The 14,624-nt window shown below is 46.1% G+C and overlaps 1 protein-coding gene across 1 annotated transcript in view; it reads right to left on the bottom strand.

Moving 5' to 3' along the window:
• Nucleotides 1-14,624, bottom strand: part of TENM1 (teneurin transmembrane protein 1) — a 1,327,579-nt gene that overhangs the window by 559,729 nt on the left and 753,226 nt on the right. Inside the window, exon 14 of the mRNA XM_086918499.1 lies at nucleotides 14,178-14,324. Coding sequence (XP_086774625.1) covers nucleotides 14,178-14,324 — 147 coding nt within the window. The remainder of the gene's footprint in view (nucleotides 1-14,177; nucleotides 14,325-14,624) is intronic.

The following is a 14,624-nucleotide window of genomic DNA, read 5'->3' as shown; positions in this document are numbered from 1 at the left end:
GGCTGACGGCAGATTGTGCCACTACCCTGTGGCTGAGGTTCCCTTTGAGTGAGGAGGGGTTGCAGGTCCACTTCGAGTTGCCGTAAGCCCTGCCGTGCCTGTTGACTGCCTGTTAGGGAATGATATGGAGCACAATGCTTGGAGGAGGGTGGAGTACCAGACTCACTCTGAGATGCTGGGACCCCCTGACTGGACTTGTGTCAGCACAAGGTCAGCGACTGCCCGAAGGGGGAGTTCACTTACGCTGGAGCCTGGAACAATGGCCCAGCCGGCTGCCAGAGAGGAGAAGGACAGGAGGCTGGAGGACCCTGCCTCGACATCTCCACCTCGTGAGACAGATGGGCCACCTGCGGAGGTGGATCTGGAGTCCACAGGGGAGAATGTTACTTCACTGGAAAACCTACCCATCCCTACTGAATGGCATGTGGAGGGAGGTCCTTCCAGAGAAGAGTTCTGTGAAGCTCAGAAAGAGTGTCCTACTCTCGAGGGGCTGCGGCAACAGGCCAACGCCCAGGCAGCAGGAAACATTGTAGGGAGCTACCGGATTTACTGGGATGATGGACTCCTCTACAGTGAGCCCAAGGCACCTGGCCATGGTTCATCCAGAGCCTTGGTGGTCCCTCAATGCTTTAGAGCCTTTCTACTGGAACTGGCTCATGAGATACCATTGGCAGGACACCTAGGACAGGACAAGACCTTTGCCCGGCTTGTCCCCCACTTCTACTGGCCTCGAATGAAAGTGGCGTCTGATACATATTGTCGGACGTGTGTGTCTTGCCAAGCCAGTGGGAAAACAGGGGTGAAGCTAAAAGCTCCCCTGGAACCACTACCTGTCGTTAGCACCCCCTTTGAAAGGGTGGGCATCGACATTGTAGGGCCATTGGATCCACCAACTTCAGCTGGTCACCGGTTCATACTGGTTTTGGTGGATCATGCCACACGGTACCCAGAGGCAATACCTCTGAGGACCATCACTGCACCTGTAGTGGCAAGGGCCCTGATGGGGATCTTCACCCGAGTGGGTTTCCCTAAGGAGGTTGTGTCCGACAGGGGGACTAACTTCCTTTCAGCGTACATGCGGGCTATGTGGAAGGAGTGCGGTGTTACCTATCGGTTTACCACTCCTTATCACCCACAAACCAATGGTCTTGTGGAAAGGTTTAACAAAACCTTGAAAGGTATGATACGAAGTCTACCTGAGAGCCTGCGGAGGAAATGGGACGTCCTCCTACCCTGTCTCTTGTTTTCCTACAGGGAAGTGCCACAGAGGGGAGTGGGCTTCAGCCCCTTCAAACTTTTGTACGGGCACCCTGTACGGGGACCTCTCAGCCTGGTGAAAGACGGATGGGAACGGACTCCCAGGAAGCTTCCCCAGGACGTGGTGAGCTACATGCTGGCCTTCCGGAGCCAAATGGCTAAGTTGTGGAAGCAAGCTTCAGACAACTTGGAGGCCAGCCAAGCAGTTATGAAAGAGTGGTATGACCACAACGCTCACCCAGTGGAACTGGAGCCTGGACAGAAAGTGTGGGTAATGGAACCTGGAGAGCTAAATGCCCTCCAGGACCGTTGGACAGGCCCCTTTGAGGTTTTGGAGAAAAAGGGGAAGTCCACATACTTGGTGGATCTTAAGACCCCGAGGCAGCCCCACAGGGTGCTGCATGCCAATCGCCTCAAGCCACATCATGAGAGGCCCGAGGTTGTCTTGATGATGGTAACCGATGGAGCAGAGGAAGAAGAAAGTGAACCTCTCCCTGATCTTCTCTCGTCCCAAGAAAAGGATGGGTCGGTGGAGGGAGTAATTCTCTCGCCATCCCTAACTCCTGAACAGCAGAGTGATTGCCGCCAGATCCTGGAGCAATTTTCTTCTCTGTTCTCCCTTGTCCCAGGTAGGACCCACCTGTGTACCCATGACGTGGACACAGGAGACAGCCCACCTGTGAAGTCTAAAATCTACCGGCTGTCGGACAAGGTGAAGGCCAGCATCAAGAGTGAAGTCGCCAAGATGCTGGAGCTGGGAGTGATTGAACCTTCTGGAAGCCCTTGGTCTAGCCCGGTGGTTTTGGTACCAAAAGCTGCCCCACCAGGCACCACACTTGAATTAAGATTCTGTGTGGACTACCGAGGCTTGAATTCAGTAACCAAAACTGACGCACATCCCATCCCACGGGCGGATGAGCTTATTGACCGGCTGGGAGCTGCTCAATACTTAAGTACCTTTGACCTAACTTCAGGGTACTGGCAGATTTCCCTTACCGAGGAGGCGAAGGAAAGGTCAGCCTTCTCTACACCTCAGGGACACTACCAATTTCGTGTGATGCCCTTTGGGCTCAAGAATGCCCCTGCCACTTTTCAGCGGCTGGTGAACAGGGTCCTTTCTGGAATGGAAGCTTTTTCTGCTGCATACCTGGACGACATTGCTGTCTTCAGTAGCAGCTGGGAGGACCATTTGCAGCACCTGCAAGCTGTTCTTCATGCCCTGCAACAGGCTGGCTTGACAATCAAGGCCAGCAAGTGTCAGATCGGACAGGGGTCGGTGGTGTACCTAGGTCACTTGGTGGGCAGAGGGACGGTGCAGCCCCTCCAGGCAAAGATTGAGGCTATCATCGCCTGGGAGCCCCCCAAGACTCAAACAGAGGTCCGAGCCTTCCTGGGCCTCACTGGATACTACCGTCGCTTCGTGAAGGGGTATGGCACTATCGTGGCTCCCCTCACTGAACTTACTTCCAAGAAGCAACCCCGACGGGTAGTCTGGACGGAGGCTTGCCAGCGAGCCTTCATGACCTTGAAACAAGCATTGTGTTCCGCTCCCATTCTCAAGGCCCCTGATTTTGCTAGAGAATTCATTGTCCAAACAGATGCGTCAGAACATGGCATTGGGGCAGTGTTATCGCAGCTAAATGATGAGGGCTTGGATCAACCCGTGGTCTTCCTGTCTAGGAGACTACTCCCCAGGGAAAGGAGGTGGAGTACAATTGAGAGAGAAGCCTTTGCGGTGGTTTGGGCTCTGAAGAATCTGCGGCCATACTTGTTTGGCTCGCACTTCCTAGTTCAGACTGACCACCGCCCCCTTCGTTGGCTGATGCAAATGAAGGGGGAGAATCCCAAGTTGCTGAGGTGGTCCATCTCCCTACAGGGAATGGACTTTAGGGTGGAACACCGACCTGGGACGGACCATGCCAATGCAGACGGTCTATCCAGGTATTTCCGCCTTAGTGATGAGGACTCCCAAGGGGTTGGGTAGTTCTCCCCACTTTCAGCTGGGGGGGACGCGTGTTAGACCTGTCTGCTTCTGGGGATACTCTAACCATTATTATTTATTTTTGTCCCCCTTAGCCTCCCAGAGTTTCTATTTTTATTTTTACATATGTCCATCAGGATTTTTTTAATGCTGTCAGGGGACTAGGTGTTCCTTGGCGATGACGCCATTTTTCCCTCATAACCTGTGAGGCCTAGTCAGGCCCCTTGAAAATCTAGGGATCTCCAGGAACCTAAGATGGTGTCCACCAACTGCCATAACGGAAACTACTGGAGGACAGGTCCATAGGTTAACATTAGGGAACTTTCTAGAATCCACTAGAGACTTCTGCAGGTCTCAGGCCACCCTATATAAGGCCAGTGACCAGCAGCCATTTTGTGCTGACCCCAGAGTGGAGGAGTGAGGCAGTGGTGAGAGGAGGTTGGACACACTGAGAGCAGCTAGTTTGTTTCTGAGGCAGACGGTTTCTTCAGAGGGTTGTTCCCCCTTCAGCCTCTGACCAATCCCTCCCCAACCACCTTCTGCTACTGAAGGGATTGTCCCAATTGAGGTGGAAGCCCCCCTCTATACTTGAACCCTCTTGATTCCTGTGGGAACGCGCTACTTAAGGACTTTCCTGACTTCCCCCCCTCTGGCAGTGTTTCACTTACCAGCGTGGTGAAGAAGCCGGCTCTAGCCCCGTGTTGAGCCTGGTGTTCCCCAAGGCTTAGGAGGGAAGGCGAGTGGCTACGGAGCCTGTGTGGCCTTGTTGAGCGAGCGCCTCGCTCCCTTCCGTGTGTCCCTGGAGCCAGGTGAAGTGGGAGACGGTGTGAGCAGAAGCGGAGTTAGCGCGGCGCCGAGGGTGAACACTGGTCCCTCGCGCCCGCGCCGACGTACTCCTTCATTCCTGTGAGACGACGTGGAGAGCGAGCAGGCCCCTAAAGGAGACGCTAGCGGCGGCGGTACCGCGCATGCTCCAGCGCATGTGGAAGAGGGTGAAGTGAGCAGGTGACCAGCGCCGACTTCCCGCCGGAACACTACCTCCCCGCGGCTGCGTGAACGAGCCGGAGTGCGCAGAAGACGCCCAGAACGCCGAGGGAGACGATCGTCGGGGGAGCCCGCTTGGCGCTTCCTCACATTAAGTGCCCCTCCTTGTCCCTGCCACAGCGCACCACAGGAGAAGCGCTCCGAGCAGCAGGGAAGGGAGAGACACCACGGCAAGCCCCTTCAGTTGTGTCATTAACTGCCCCAGCGCCAGCCCAAGCTGAGAAGCTAACCAGGGAAGCTGGATTAAATCTTTGGAGGCCGGTTGTCAGGCAAGAGAGGAGGACTGTGGCGGATCTGCCACTGTGACAGTAAGGAGAGTGGGGGTGAGAAAGAAAGGTGCTGTGCCCTGGTGGGTTAATGATAAAAACCTACCAAATCTAGCGTTTAACAAGGTGCCCTGACGTGTTGTCTGCTTAAATTCTAAACTGTGTCACAGTAACTGAGGGGATAACAACTCCATAACCCCAACCTCAGTTTTACAGGTTTATGAAGTATAATCTACTGTTAATAGAGCGCTGACAGTACTTGCCCAGTGGGGAACTATCTTCAGTCATTTATAGCCCTGCAGATTACTTTGAGTGTGCATCCTAGCTCTGTGTAAAGGTGCAGAGAAGGGGAGGGAGATCTTAGCCCTGGGGTAATGGAGTAACCAGGGATTTGGCAGGTTCAAATGATGAAATGTTGATAACAGTGATTATTAATGTAAAGTGACACTGCATAGTGTAATTCTCTTGGGGTATTTTTAATTCCAGAAGAGTGTTATTTATTCGTTACTGAATCCTTGACAATAGACTGTGCTTTACTGTAATTTTTCCACAGCAAGAAGAGTGGCATGTATTTCTCCAAGACAAAAGTGTAATGATTATTTCTGAGCGAAACTGATGTTGTACCCTGTATAATTTGAATCCAAAGAGTCATATTATTTTTATAAAAGGTAACGGTATTTTTCCAAATATCGGTGTTGTGTCTTTTATTTTAGTGGTTCATCACTGAGTTACTGTGGGTGAGACTTGTAAGCACTTAACCAACGCCTTGAGTTAGCTGTAGCCACTACTGTGCCAAGCTACCTTATGTAGACTTGGGTAAACTAGGTCCAACAGTCTCTTTAAGGTGAAACTCTCTCCCCAGGTTATTTGAAAAGGAGCCCTTGTTTATCGCCCCCCCCCCTGGTCCTACTGGAGACTTCAGTCACAAACTCATTGAACTTATTGCTACTCATGTGCTGGCATCAAAAAGCTTTATTTTACTAGGGGGCTTCAATGTACATACTTAAATAGAGAGGCATTGCAACTCCTCGCCATCCTGTCCACGCTAGGTCCTGAACAATGGTCAAAGATCCCACGCATACTGCAGGCCAAACCTTGCATTTGATTTTTACTAATTATCCCCTTGTGTCCTGTAAGCCACCTTTTCCCCTCCTGTGGACAGATCATTCACTAATCAAATTTCGAATCACCTTGGCTTGTGGAACTGAATATTAAAAAAATAAACCTTAGCCAAAATGCAGGAGACAATGGCGTAAAGTCACACCTGACGCTTTCACCAAAGAATTTACTACTACTATCATAGGGGAGGCTGTAGAGGTTCAGGAGGCACTAGCGGGTAATCATGCATCTTTCAAAACACCTATTAACAATCTAGCCCCTATAAAAAACTAACTTTCATCTAATTTGTGCTGGGACAAAGCCTGGTGCACAAAACTGGAGAGACTATAGCGACAAGCTCATAACTTCTCTGATAGAGAGGTTTTTGAAAAAAACCTTAGCACAGTACCATGGCAACATTAGGAAAGCAAGCAAAGCACATATTTCACTGCAACTTGGACAGGCTGGGAACTCTTCCAAAGAGCTATATAAAGTCCACAATTCTTTCATCAATCCACAGGCTTGCTCAACAGATACCCTACCTTCACAAGCTTTTATGCGATGCCATTGCAAACCACTTTGAAGACAAAAGTCAATCTGAGCTATAACAACTTTCCTAGCCCAGTTAACCTAACAAGCTTTGAATCCATACGCTCTCAAAGACCTGCACCCGGGAGAATTTGATACTTCTCAAGCCGAATTCCATCTGTAAAGCCTTGGAAGTAGCGAAATCAGGGTATCCACTAGACATTATTCCAGCTAAGATAGTAGCAACTCTGTCTGATCAGCTTGACCCGGTCATCTGCTCATTAATAAATCCTTTGATAAGCTTGGATAAAATCCAGTTAGACTGGAAAGCTGCTTATGTCATTCCTATTCATAACAAGACAAATCTTCCAGCATCAGACATGTCAAATTATCTCCCTATTTCAGTTCTCTCCTTGATGAGAAAACTATTTGAAGGACAAATTAATAGACAACTTACGTAGTTTTTGGAGTTCAATAGGATCCTAAACTTCTCCCAATCCAGGTTCAGACCTATGCACAGCACTCAAACTACTCTTATAGCAGTCACAGACTCTATCAGATGTTCTCAGGATGAAAACAAGTCTACACTGTTAGTGCTGCTTGACTTATCAGCAGCTTTTGCTATGGTATCTCATCACAGAATGCTCCAGAGACTGGAGGAGATAGGCATCCATGGCACAGCTCTACAATGGTTTGAGTTTCCTATCTTATTAAACCCACACTATCAATCTGGGTCCATACAGATCTTGCACCATAGAACTCAACAATGGGGTGCCTTGGAGCTCATGTCTTAGCCCCACACTATTTAACATACATGTAGCCTCCCTTGCATAAACCATCAGAGCTTACAGATTTACACCTCTTTCATATACAGACAGTAACCAACTCCTAATCTCCTTTGAAAGAGACCCTTCCCACTATGAAAGCACGATTTGCAGACGGGATGAAAGCCATCTAGGCTTGAATGGCTGGGAATATTCTTCAGCTAAACGACAGCAAAATGGAGATCATGCTCTTCGGTAGAGCTCAATTGCTCTGGTCCCTGGACTGGTGGCCTCTGGATTTGAGTGCTGTACCTACCCCCAAATTCTCAGTAAAAAAAAGGGTATTTGCTTGGAACAAGACTCCTACTATGAAAGATCAGGTTGTGGCTACCACTGGCACCTGCTTGTATAGATGAGTCTGTTGCGTAGGGTATTTCCTCTACTCCCACTTTTGGGGTGCAAAACCTAAGTCCCAGCTGTGGTGATCATTCACCTGGACCATTGTAATGCTGTCCTTGCCACCGTAAATGAGTCTCTACTTTAAAGATCATCTGTATAGTGCATAAATCTCTAAACAGCAAGGAAACCAGATATCTGGGGGAGAAACTCATTCCTTACCTGCCAGGCAGACCTTTAAGATTGATGGGCAAGTCATTTCTTACTGTGCCCGAATCAGGAAAATGAATCCCGAGGGAGGCCTTTCTCCTACCTGGCCCCTTGCTACTGGAAAAAACTTCCTACTCACATACAGAAGTGCACTGATTACCTTCTATTCAGAAACATTCTTAAAACCAAGCTATTCCAACACTAATGCTACCTCGCTCATTGGTCTCCGCTGAGCTGAGATACCTCTCTGAGAGGGATTTATGCGTGTTATAAGTTAATTTTGAGGACTCAGACACTGAGTGTCGTAGTCCTTAAACGGCTGATGTTGTTGATTTTGTGTCTTTATTTGTACATACATTTTCAACCTTAATTTCTCAAAAGCTACTGAACCAAATAACAAAAGCACAATTTCTAGGTAAAGGCAAATTTAGGGGCATATTATCAAGGGCTGGCGATAAACATTTCACCGCTTTAGCGTCTGTTTTTGGGCGAAAAGGGGAGATAACTTTATCGCTTTATCAACAAGGACATGCTAGCGCGTGTTTTGCTAACTTAGCACCCGTTTCCAGCACGCCTAACTTTGCATTGCTAATGAGATACAAAGTAGGTGTTCCTAACAGAACTCCATGGATAAATATCGCAAAGGCAGCTTCGCAATATTACCTACAATGGCCCAGCCGGCGTAACGATGGACAAAATCACGCTGACTGGCCTTTATCGGTGGATTTTAACTTCTGCTAAAATCCAGACTTATGTATACATAACATTGGGGGTGGATTGTGGCGATACGACCACAGGGTGGTATCAGCAAGGTTATCGCCGTTTACAAGTAAACATCACTGGTTTTCCAACGATGTTGGCCATTTCCCCACTATCGCTGGAATTTTGTTAATATAGTGCTAGCTTTGCGATCAATTCCAGCGATAGCTGGCGATGGGAAAACTTGCGCTAAGCGCGGCCAGCGATAAATATCGCTGCCGCTTGATGATATGCCCCTTAGTATCTTCCCATGCAGCTGTTTTGGCTGAATTGCGGTCACATTTTCCCATGGGAAAGTTCATGGGTAAATATGTTTTAGGACCCCCGCTTTCTCTTGTGTCCCACTTGACAGATCAGACCAAAACTTTCCCGGAAGGAGCTAAGTTGGCTTAACTTTTTTTTGTGAAGATGCGCCAAATGGTGCCAAAGTTATTTTCTTACCTAAAAGTCAATTTCCTATAAAAATGGAAACCGGGTCATAATTATAACTACACAGTGGCAAACGCCACTGTAATATATGTATAAATATATATCTATATACACAAAGACTCATAAATATATCATGAGAGCCCGTTACAATAATGCACGGTCCATTTGCACATTGCATAATGTTTGCTACAAACCAGTGTCTTGTTTGTTTCTGCTTATGAGTTGCATATATTTCTAACTTATTTAGAATGTACAATAGTTCCAAGTATAGAACGAAGCCTATGAAAATCGTAGATTTTATGCCCAGGTCTCTTTCTGCCTACTAAGTGGATACTGGCCCACATGCATCAAGCACTTTTTCATTCGCAAACGGTGCGATTCCTTAAAATCGGCCGTTTGCGAATGCAAAAGTGCTTTTTGGGATGCATGAAGCCATTTTAGAATTCGCAACATTGTTGCGAGTTCTAAAATTGCGGGTGCTTTTAAGAAGTCGCAGATGTGCGACTTCTTAAAAGCAATGCATCATCACTTTGACAAGTGGAAATTCGCAATTAGGGTTCCAAATTTACCGAGTGGTTGAACCACTCGGTAAATTTGGAAAAAGTGTTTAAATTGCTTTAAATGTTTTTTTTTCAACATTCATGTTTCACACACACATGTCCTTAGGACATGTGTGTGTGAAACATGATGCGAAAAATACATTTCAGGGGTGCATGGGGGGGTCCTTTGGACCCCCCCCTGCACTCATGAAATTTTCTAAGTGCCACTCGCAATTTGCATTGACTCCTATGGGCCTTTTGGCCCATAGGAATCAATGGGAATTGCGAAAATTAACTTAAGAATTCGGTATTTCTTTGGGATTCGGTAAAAATTGCGATTTTTACCGAATCACAAAGAAATACCGAAAAAAATGATGCATAGCATTTTGCACTTCTTATTTTGCGATTCCTTATTTTTCGCAAATTAAGAAATGCAAAATGACACAATGATGCATGTGGGCCAATATACATTAACACTGTTGTTTTTCATTTCATGGCCTGGTAGATGTATCTGCAGGTAAAGGAACACCTTCCCTCACACTTCCATCAGATATGGCTATGTTCCATACTCGTATTTTTCAGAGCTACTCTTGCAATCCTTCTCTCTCCTCCTTTTTTCCAGAGCCTTCTCCTAAATCTTTGGTTTTAAAAGTCTGCTGCGCATGTGTGTCACATTCAAAAGTAGGAAATTGTGCAAATACTTTACTTCTTGTTTGGGGTGTGGGATGTCCTACTACAAATTCATCTTTTTTTTCAGGTTAGTGATTTGAATCATTTCATGAACCAAGGCCAAAACACAAACGCGTAAGTTGTTTTGGATAGCAAATGTAACAACAACAGTGGTACAAATATAGACACATTCTTCATTTTTCTTGATCAGATGCACACCTACTCCTTGATGGAGTTGCAAATGAGCTAGAAAATGAAGAATTCATGCACCCACAATATCTGTCATGAAAGTTGATATGACTCACCCTAATTATTAATATACATGTTCTTCCTGTTCTACAGGATTTTAAGATATGGAAGTAAAGATAAGGGCAAACGGTTATCATCAGTTATCATATGTAATGAATAAGTATCTTTATTTAATATTTCAATAAACATTTGTAAAATAATTTACAAAATGTGATAACTTTATATCGCTGTCCAATGCAGAAATAACATTTTGTCCTTCATCATTATACACCAACGCATTACACTTTAAACTTGAATTTAGTCCAGCATACAACACAGATAAATTGAACCTAACTGATACATAGTTTGAGAATTGAAGAACTTAAGTTCAGTGCCTACATTATTGATTTTGGGGGATTTTCATCACTTAGTCAGTTCCCCATGATACTCACCCACTTAAGGTTTTATTACAAATGTAGGCAGATATCATTTGGCATTTCCTCCGACTACTCTGGTAGCCTCAAGAACACATTTATAATAGTGTTGGTGAGCAGTATCTGACTCTAATACTTGTATCACCCAAAACTGAAAGGGTGCCAGAAATGTTCTTGAAGCATTTCAAAATTACAGTAAAACCCTTTTCACTTCTTAAAAAAACTGTCTAAGATATGGCTAGGATGAATCACTATGATACCCGATCAGGATTCATGAGAGTCAAGTCTACCTTCTGCAAACTACACTTGCTCCAGTTACTGCTCCTCAAGCTCTTCAGATAGGGAGGAATCAGTGAAATCATTGCCTTAACAAATGGCTAAAATATTGTCTTGCATGTACTGTAGCTCAATTAGTTCTTGTGAAAATGTTCATTATGTGTCCCAAGTTTGCACAAAACCTTAGACAGAAGGGGAATCTTGGGACTAATGATCCGATTTTAAAATATTGAGGCCTGATTATGTTTTAGAATATACATTTTCAAATACATGCTATCTAAAAAAAGCCCTATAGTTTGTGTGCAGGTCTGATGGAGAATGAATGACATATTCCACTGCCATGTCCCACTGAAAAGAACTGTTCTCAGTAATCCCATGTCAGGATAAGCAAGATTAGCTTTCTCTGCCAAGAACTAATGCCCAACTCTTGAACTAAACAGTAGCCAGAGAAAGTTTACATCTGTCTTTTGTCCTCTTTAATCAGATGTGGTGAGCGCCATGGGTAGGTTTGGGCCGTTCTTGCCACATCTGAGGAAGCTATTCCTTTTCGTTATGGCAGGCAGATGGTCACGTCTCACTGCAACCCATCAATAGGGTATTTAGGGTTGTCAGCAGAGTTCAAGTTAAGAGTTATTGAAAGTGCAGATAAGTACAGTATTACAAGAACATTTGATACTCTACATGCCAAGATAAGACCTGCCCACCCCAAAACCTACTTAATGCAGGCGGTGCAGTAGATGCGCACTGCGGGCGAGCCACGTGCATGCCAAAGGCGAGCCAAAGACAAGTCCAGCTTTGGCTGTCCATGCCTGCACTGCACCCAGCACATGGCCCTTGGCCCTTCTGCCCCGTGCAGATACAGGATTGTAAAGCTCAACGTCCTCGACCCCAGACGCCACAAAACAGTGCACACTGTGCCACTTCACAGTAGGAACTTTCACCTGAACCCACCACCACTTCGCCTGCCAGAGAACACACACCAGCCCGCCAACCAGCCCCACCCCAGACACACCACAGACACTACTGGAACAAAAACACAAACTCAAATGCACCCTTCTTAATGCATGCTCACTATGCAAACACAACCCTTCGATCTGGGACCTCATCTCCAACCTAACACCCAACGTCCTCTTCTTCTCCTGACATCACCACCACAATACCCAAAGGATACAAGATCGCCCACAGCAATCCCATCAAAAAGTGTGGCAAAGGGATCACCATCATACACAAGGAATCCATCCAATGCACCACCACAAATGAAGATATCCCCCTTGCCATGGAACACCTCAGCTTCTGACTCCATACAGACAGCAGAACCACCATGGTGAGCACCCTCGCCTACTGGCCTCCAAGGCCACAACCAGCCTTCTGAAACTTGAACGCTGACTTCATCGCCCCCCTCGCCATTGACTCCAACCACTACATTTTCCTCAGTGATCTCAACTTCCATCTCGACATCCACAATGACATCAACACTGCCATCCTGATCAACAGATCAAACAACATCGGACTCACCCAACTCAACAATGACCCCTCACACACTGCTGGCCACATGCATCTTCTTCACCTTCAGTGACTGCATTAGGTGCACCCACTCCACGGAACTCACCTGGACCGACCACTCCATTGTCCACTTCAATATCACCAGCTTACCGGCTTCCACCCCTAGTCTGCACAAACCCCCTATTGCAGCTGGAGCAAAGTCTCAAAGGACACATGGATAAATGCCCTCAGCACCACCCACCCCATGTTCCCAACAACCTAGACCAGAACGTCAGAAACTTCAACAATTGGAACACCACCTGTGCTGATAGTGTTGCTCCCATCAACAAGAACACCCACAGAAGGTCCACTAAACAGGCTAGCTGGTACACTGAAGACCTTAGAACCACTAAACAACACTGTAAGTAACTGGGAAGGACATTGTGAACCAGTAAGGACACAATCAACAAGACCACCTTCAAGACAGTCCTCAGACAGTTGGGAGAATCAAATAAAAAGGCTTTAGCCTCGAGCATTGACTCAAGATCCACTAACTACAAATAACTCTACAACATCGTCAACGAATTCTCCAATCCCTCAGCTGCAACAAACAACATTAACTCCTCACAAGAACTCTGTGACAACCTTGCAACATTTTCCACAAGAAAATCACCAACATCCATAAAAACTTCAAACCCCAGCACAACACCAATGACTTCTTCAAGCAAAATCACAACCGCACAACCACAGACATCCAACTAACCGAATGAAACCAGCTCACCCACAATATCTCGTCTCCATAATGAACTCAGTCCACTCGGGGGCATTACCAACCCATGTTCTCACATCTTCAACCTAGGTGAAGCCACGTACTCACCATCTTTTCAACACCTCAACTGCATGGCCACCTTCCCCGAAGACCAGAAACAATGACCTACTAAAGAACCCATTGGCTGGCCCCAGCAACTTCAACAAATACCGACCAATCTACCTGCTCCTGCTCCCGGCCAAAGTACTAGAAAAAAGCCATCAACTAACAGCTCTCCTCACATCTTGAACTGAACCTCCAACTCAACTCCTCCCAATCCGAATTCCGCAGCAACCACAGCACCGAGACAGACCACATTGTGGCAAAAGACGACACCTGAACCCTACTTGACAAATTAGCTCTGATCTGCCTTGACCTCTTGGAAGCCTTCAATACAGTTTCCCACCTCACTCTCATAACAAAGCTGCACAAAATAGGCATCTTCTTTCCTCACCAGAAAAATGCAAAAATTCCACATTGTCTCTTTACCTCCGAACCCAAAGAAATCATCTGTGAAATTTCCCAAGTACCCTTGCTCATCCCAACCCTCTTCAACATGTATATGACTCCTCTGGCCAGCATTTCCAAAACCTATGGATTCAACATCATATCCTATGCCGAAGACACCTAATTATTCTTCTCCCTCTCCATAGACACCACCAACCCAAAGACCAACTTCCACAACTGGATGGATAGATGTCACCAACTGGATTAAGAACAACTTCTTGAAGCTCAACACGGGCAAGACAGAGGTACTGGTTTTCTGAAACAAAAGCTCCCCATGGTGGCCCTCAGATCTCAGACCTACTCCTATTTCCACTGACCACGCTAGGAACCTCTGCATCATTCTGGACAAATAGTAAATAAATGGTTTAGAATAATGAAGTTTGCCGTTCCCAGAAGTCAGGCGGCTAATAATTAGTTATCTGGTTTATAACAAATGAAAGTGTATGCTATAAAACATTGCTGTTCACTATATATAGGAATAATTGAAATGTGAAGCACATACCACCATCATTATCCATGCCATCAGCACAAGCCATTTCCATGATAATGTTGCAGCCTGCTCCACTCCAGCCAACTTGGCAAACACAATGCCATCCATTCTGATCAAGGGTGCATCTTCCATTACCATAACAAAGACCTGGGCATCCATCTAGAGAGAGGAAAGTAGAGAAATTATTTTGTGATTGATGACCTAAAGCACATCCTAATTACATTTACAAAAAATAAGGAGGAGAGATACTGAAGCTGAAATACCAGTAGGGGGTATTATATCAAATGCATGAACATCTACAGTGTTGCTCTAATGTTGCTACAATTGACATTTTTAGTCATTTAAATATTAAATTGGTACAGGTGGTAGAATACTACATGGTATTATGAAACAGCAAAAACATACATGTAGGACATACTCACACACAATGTAAAAAGTGTTGTTGTATGTCAGAATATC

The sequence above is a fragment of the Lissotriton vulgaris genome, chromosome 4_1 (genome assembly GCF_964263255.1).
Source record: "Lissotriton vulgaris chromosome 4_1, aLisVul1.2, whole genome shotgun sequence".
Lineage (NCBI taxonomy): Eukaryota > Metazoa > Chordata > Amphibia > Caudata > Salamandridae > Lissotriton > Lissotriton vulgaris.
The sequence above is the reverse complement of the archived record's forward strand: the minus strand, read 5'-3'. Positions and strand labels throughout refer to the sequence as shown.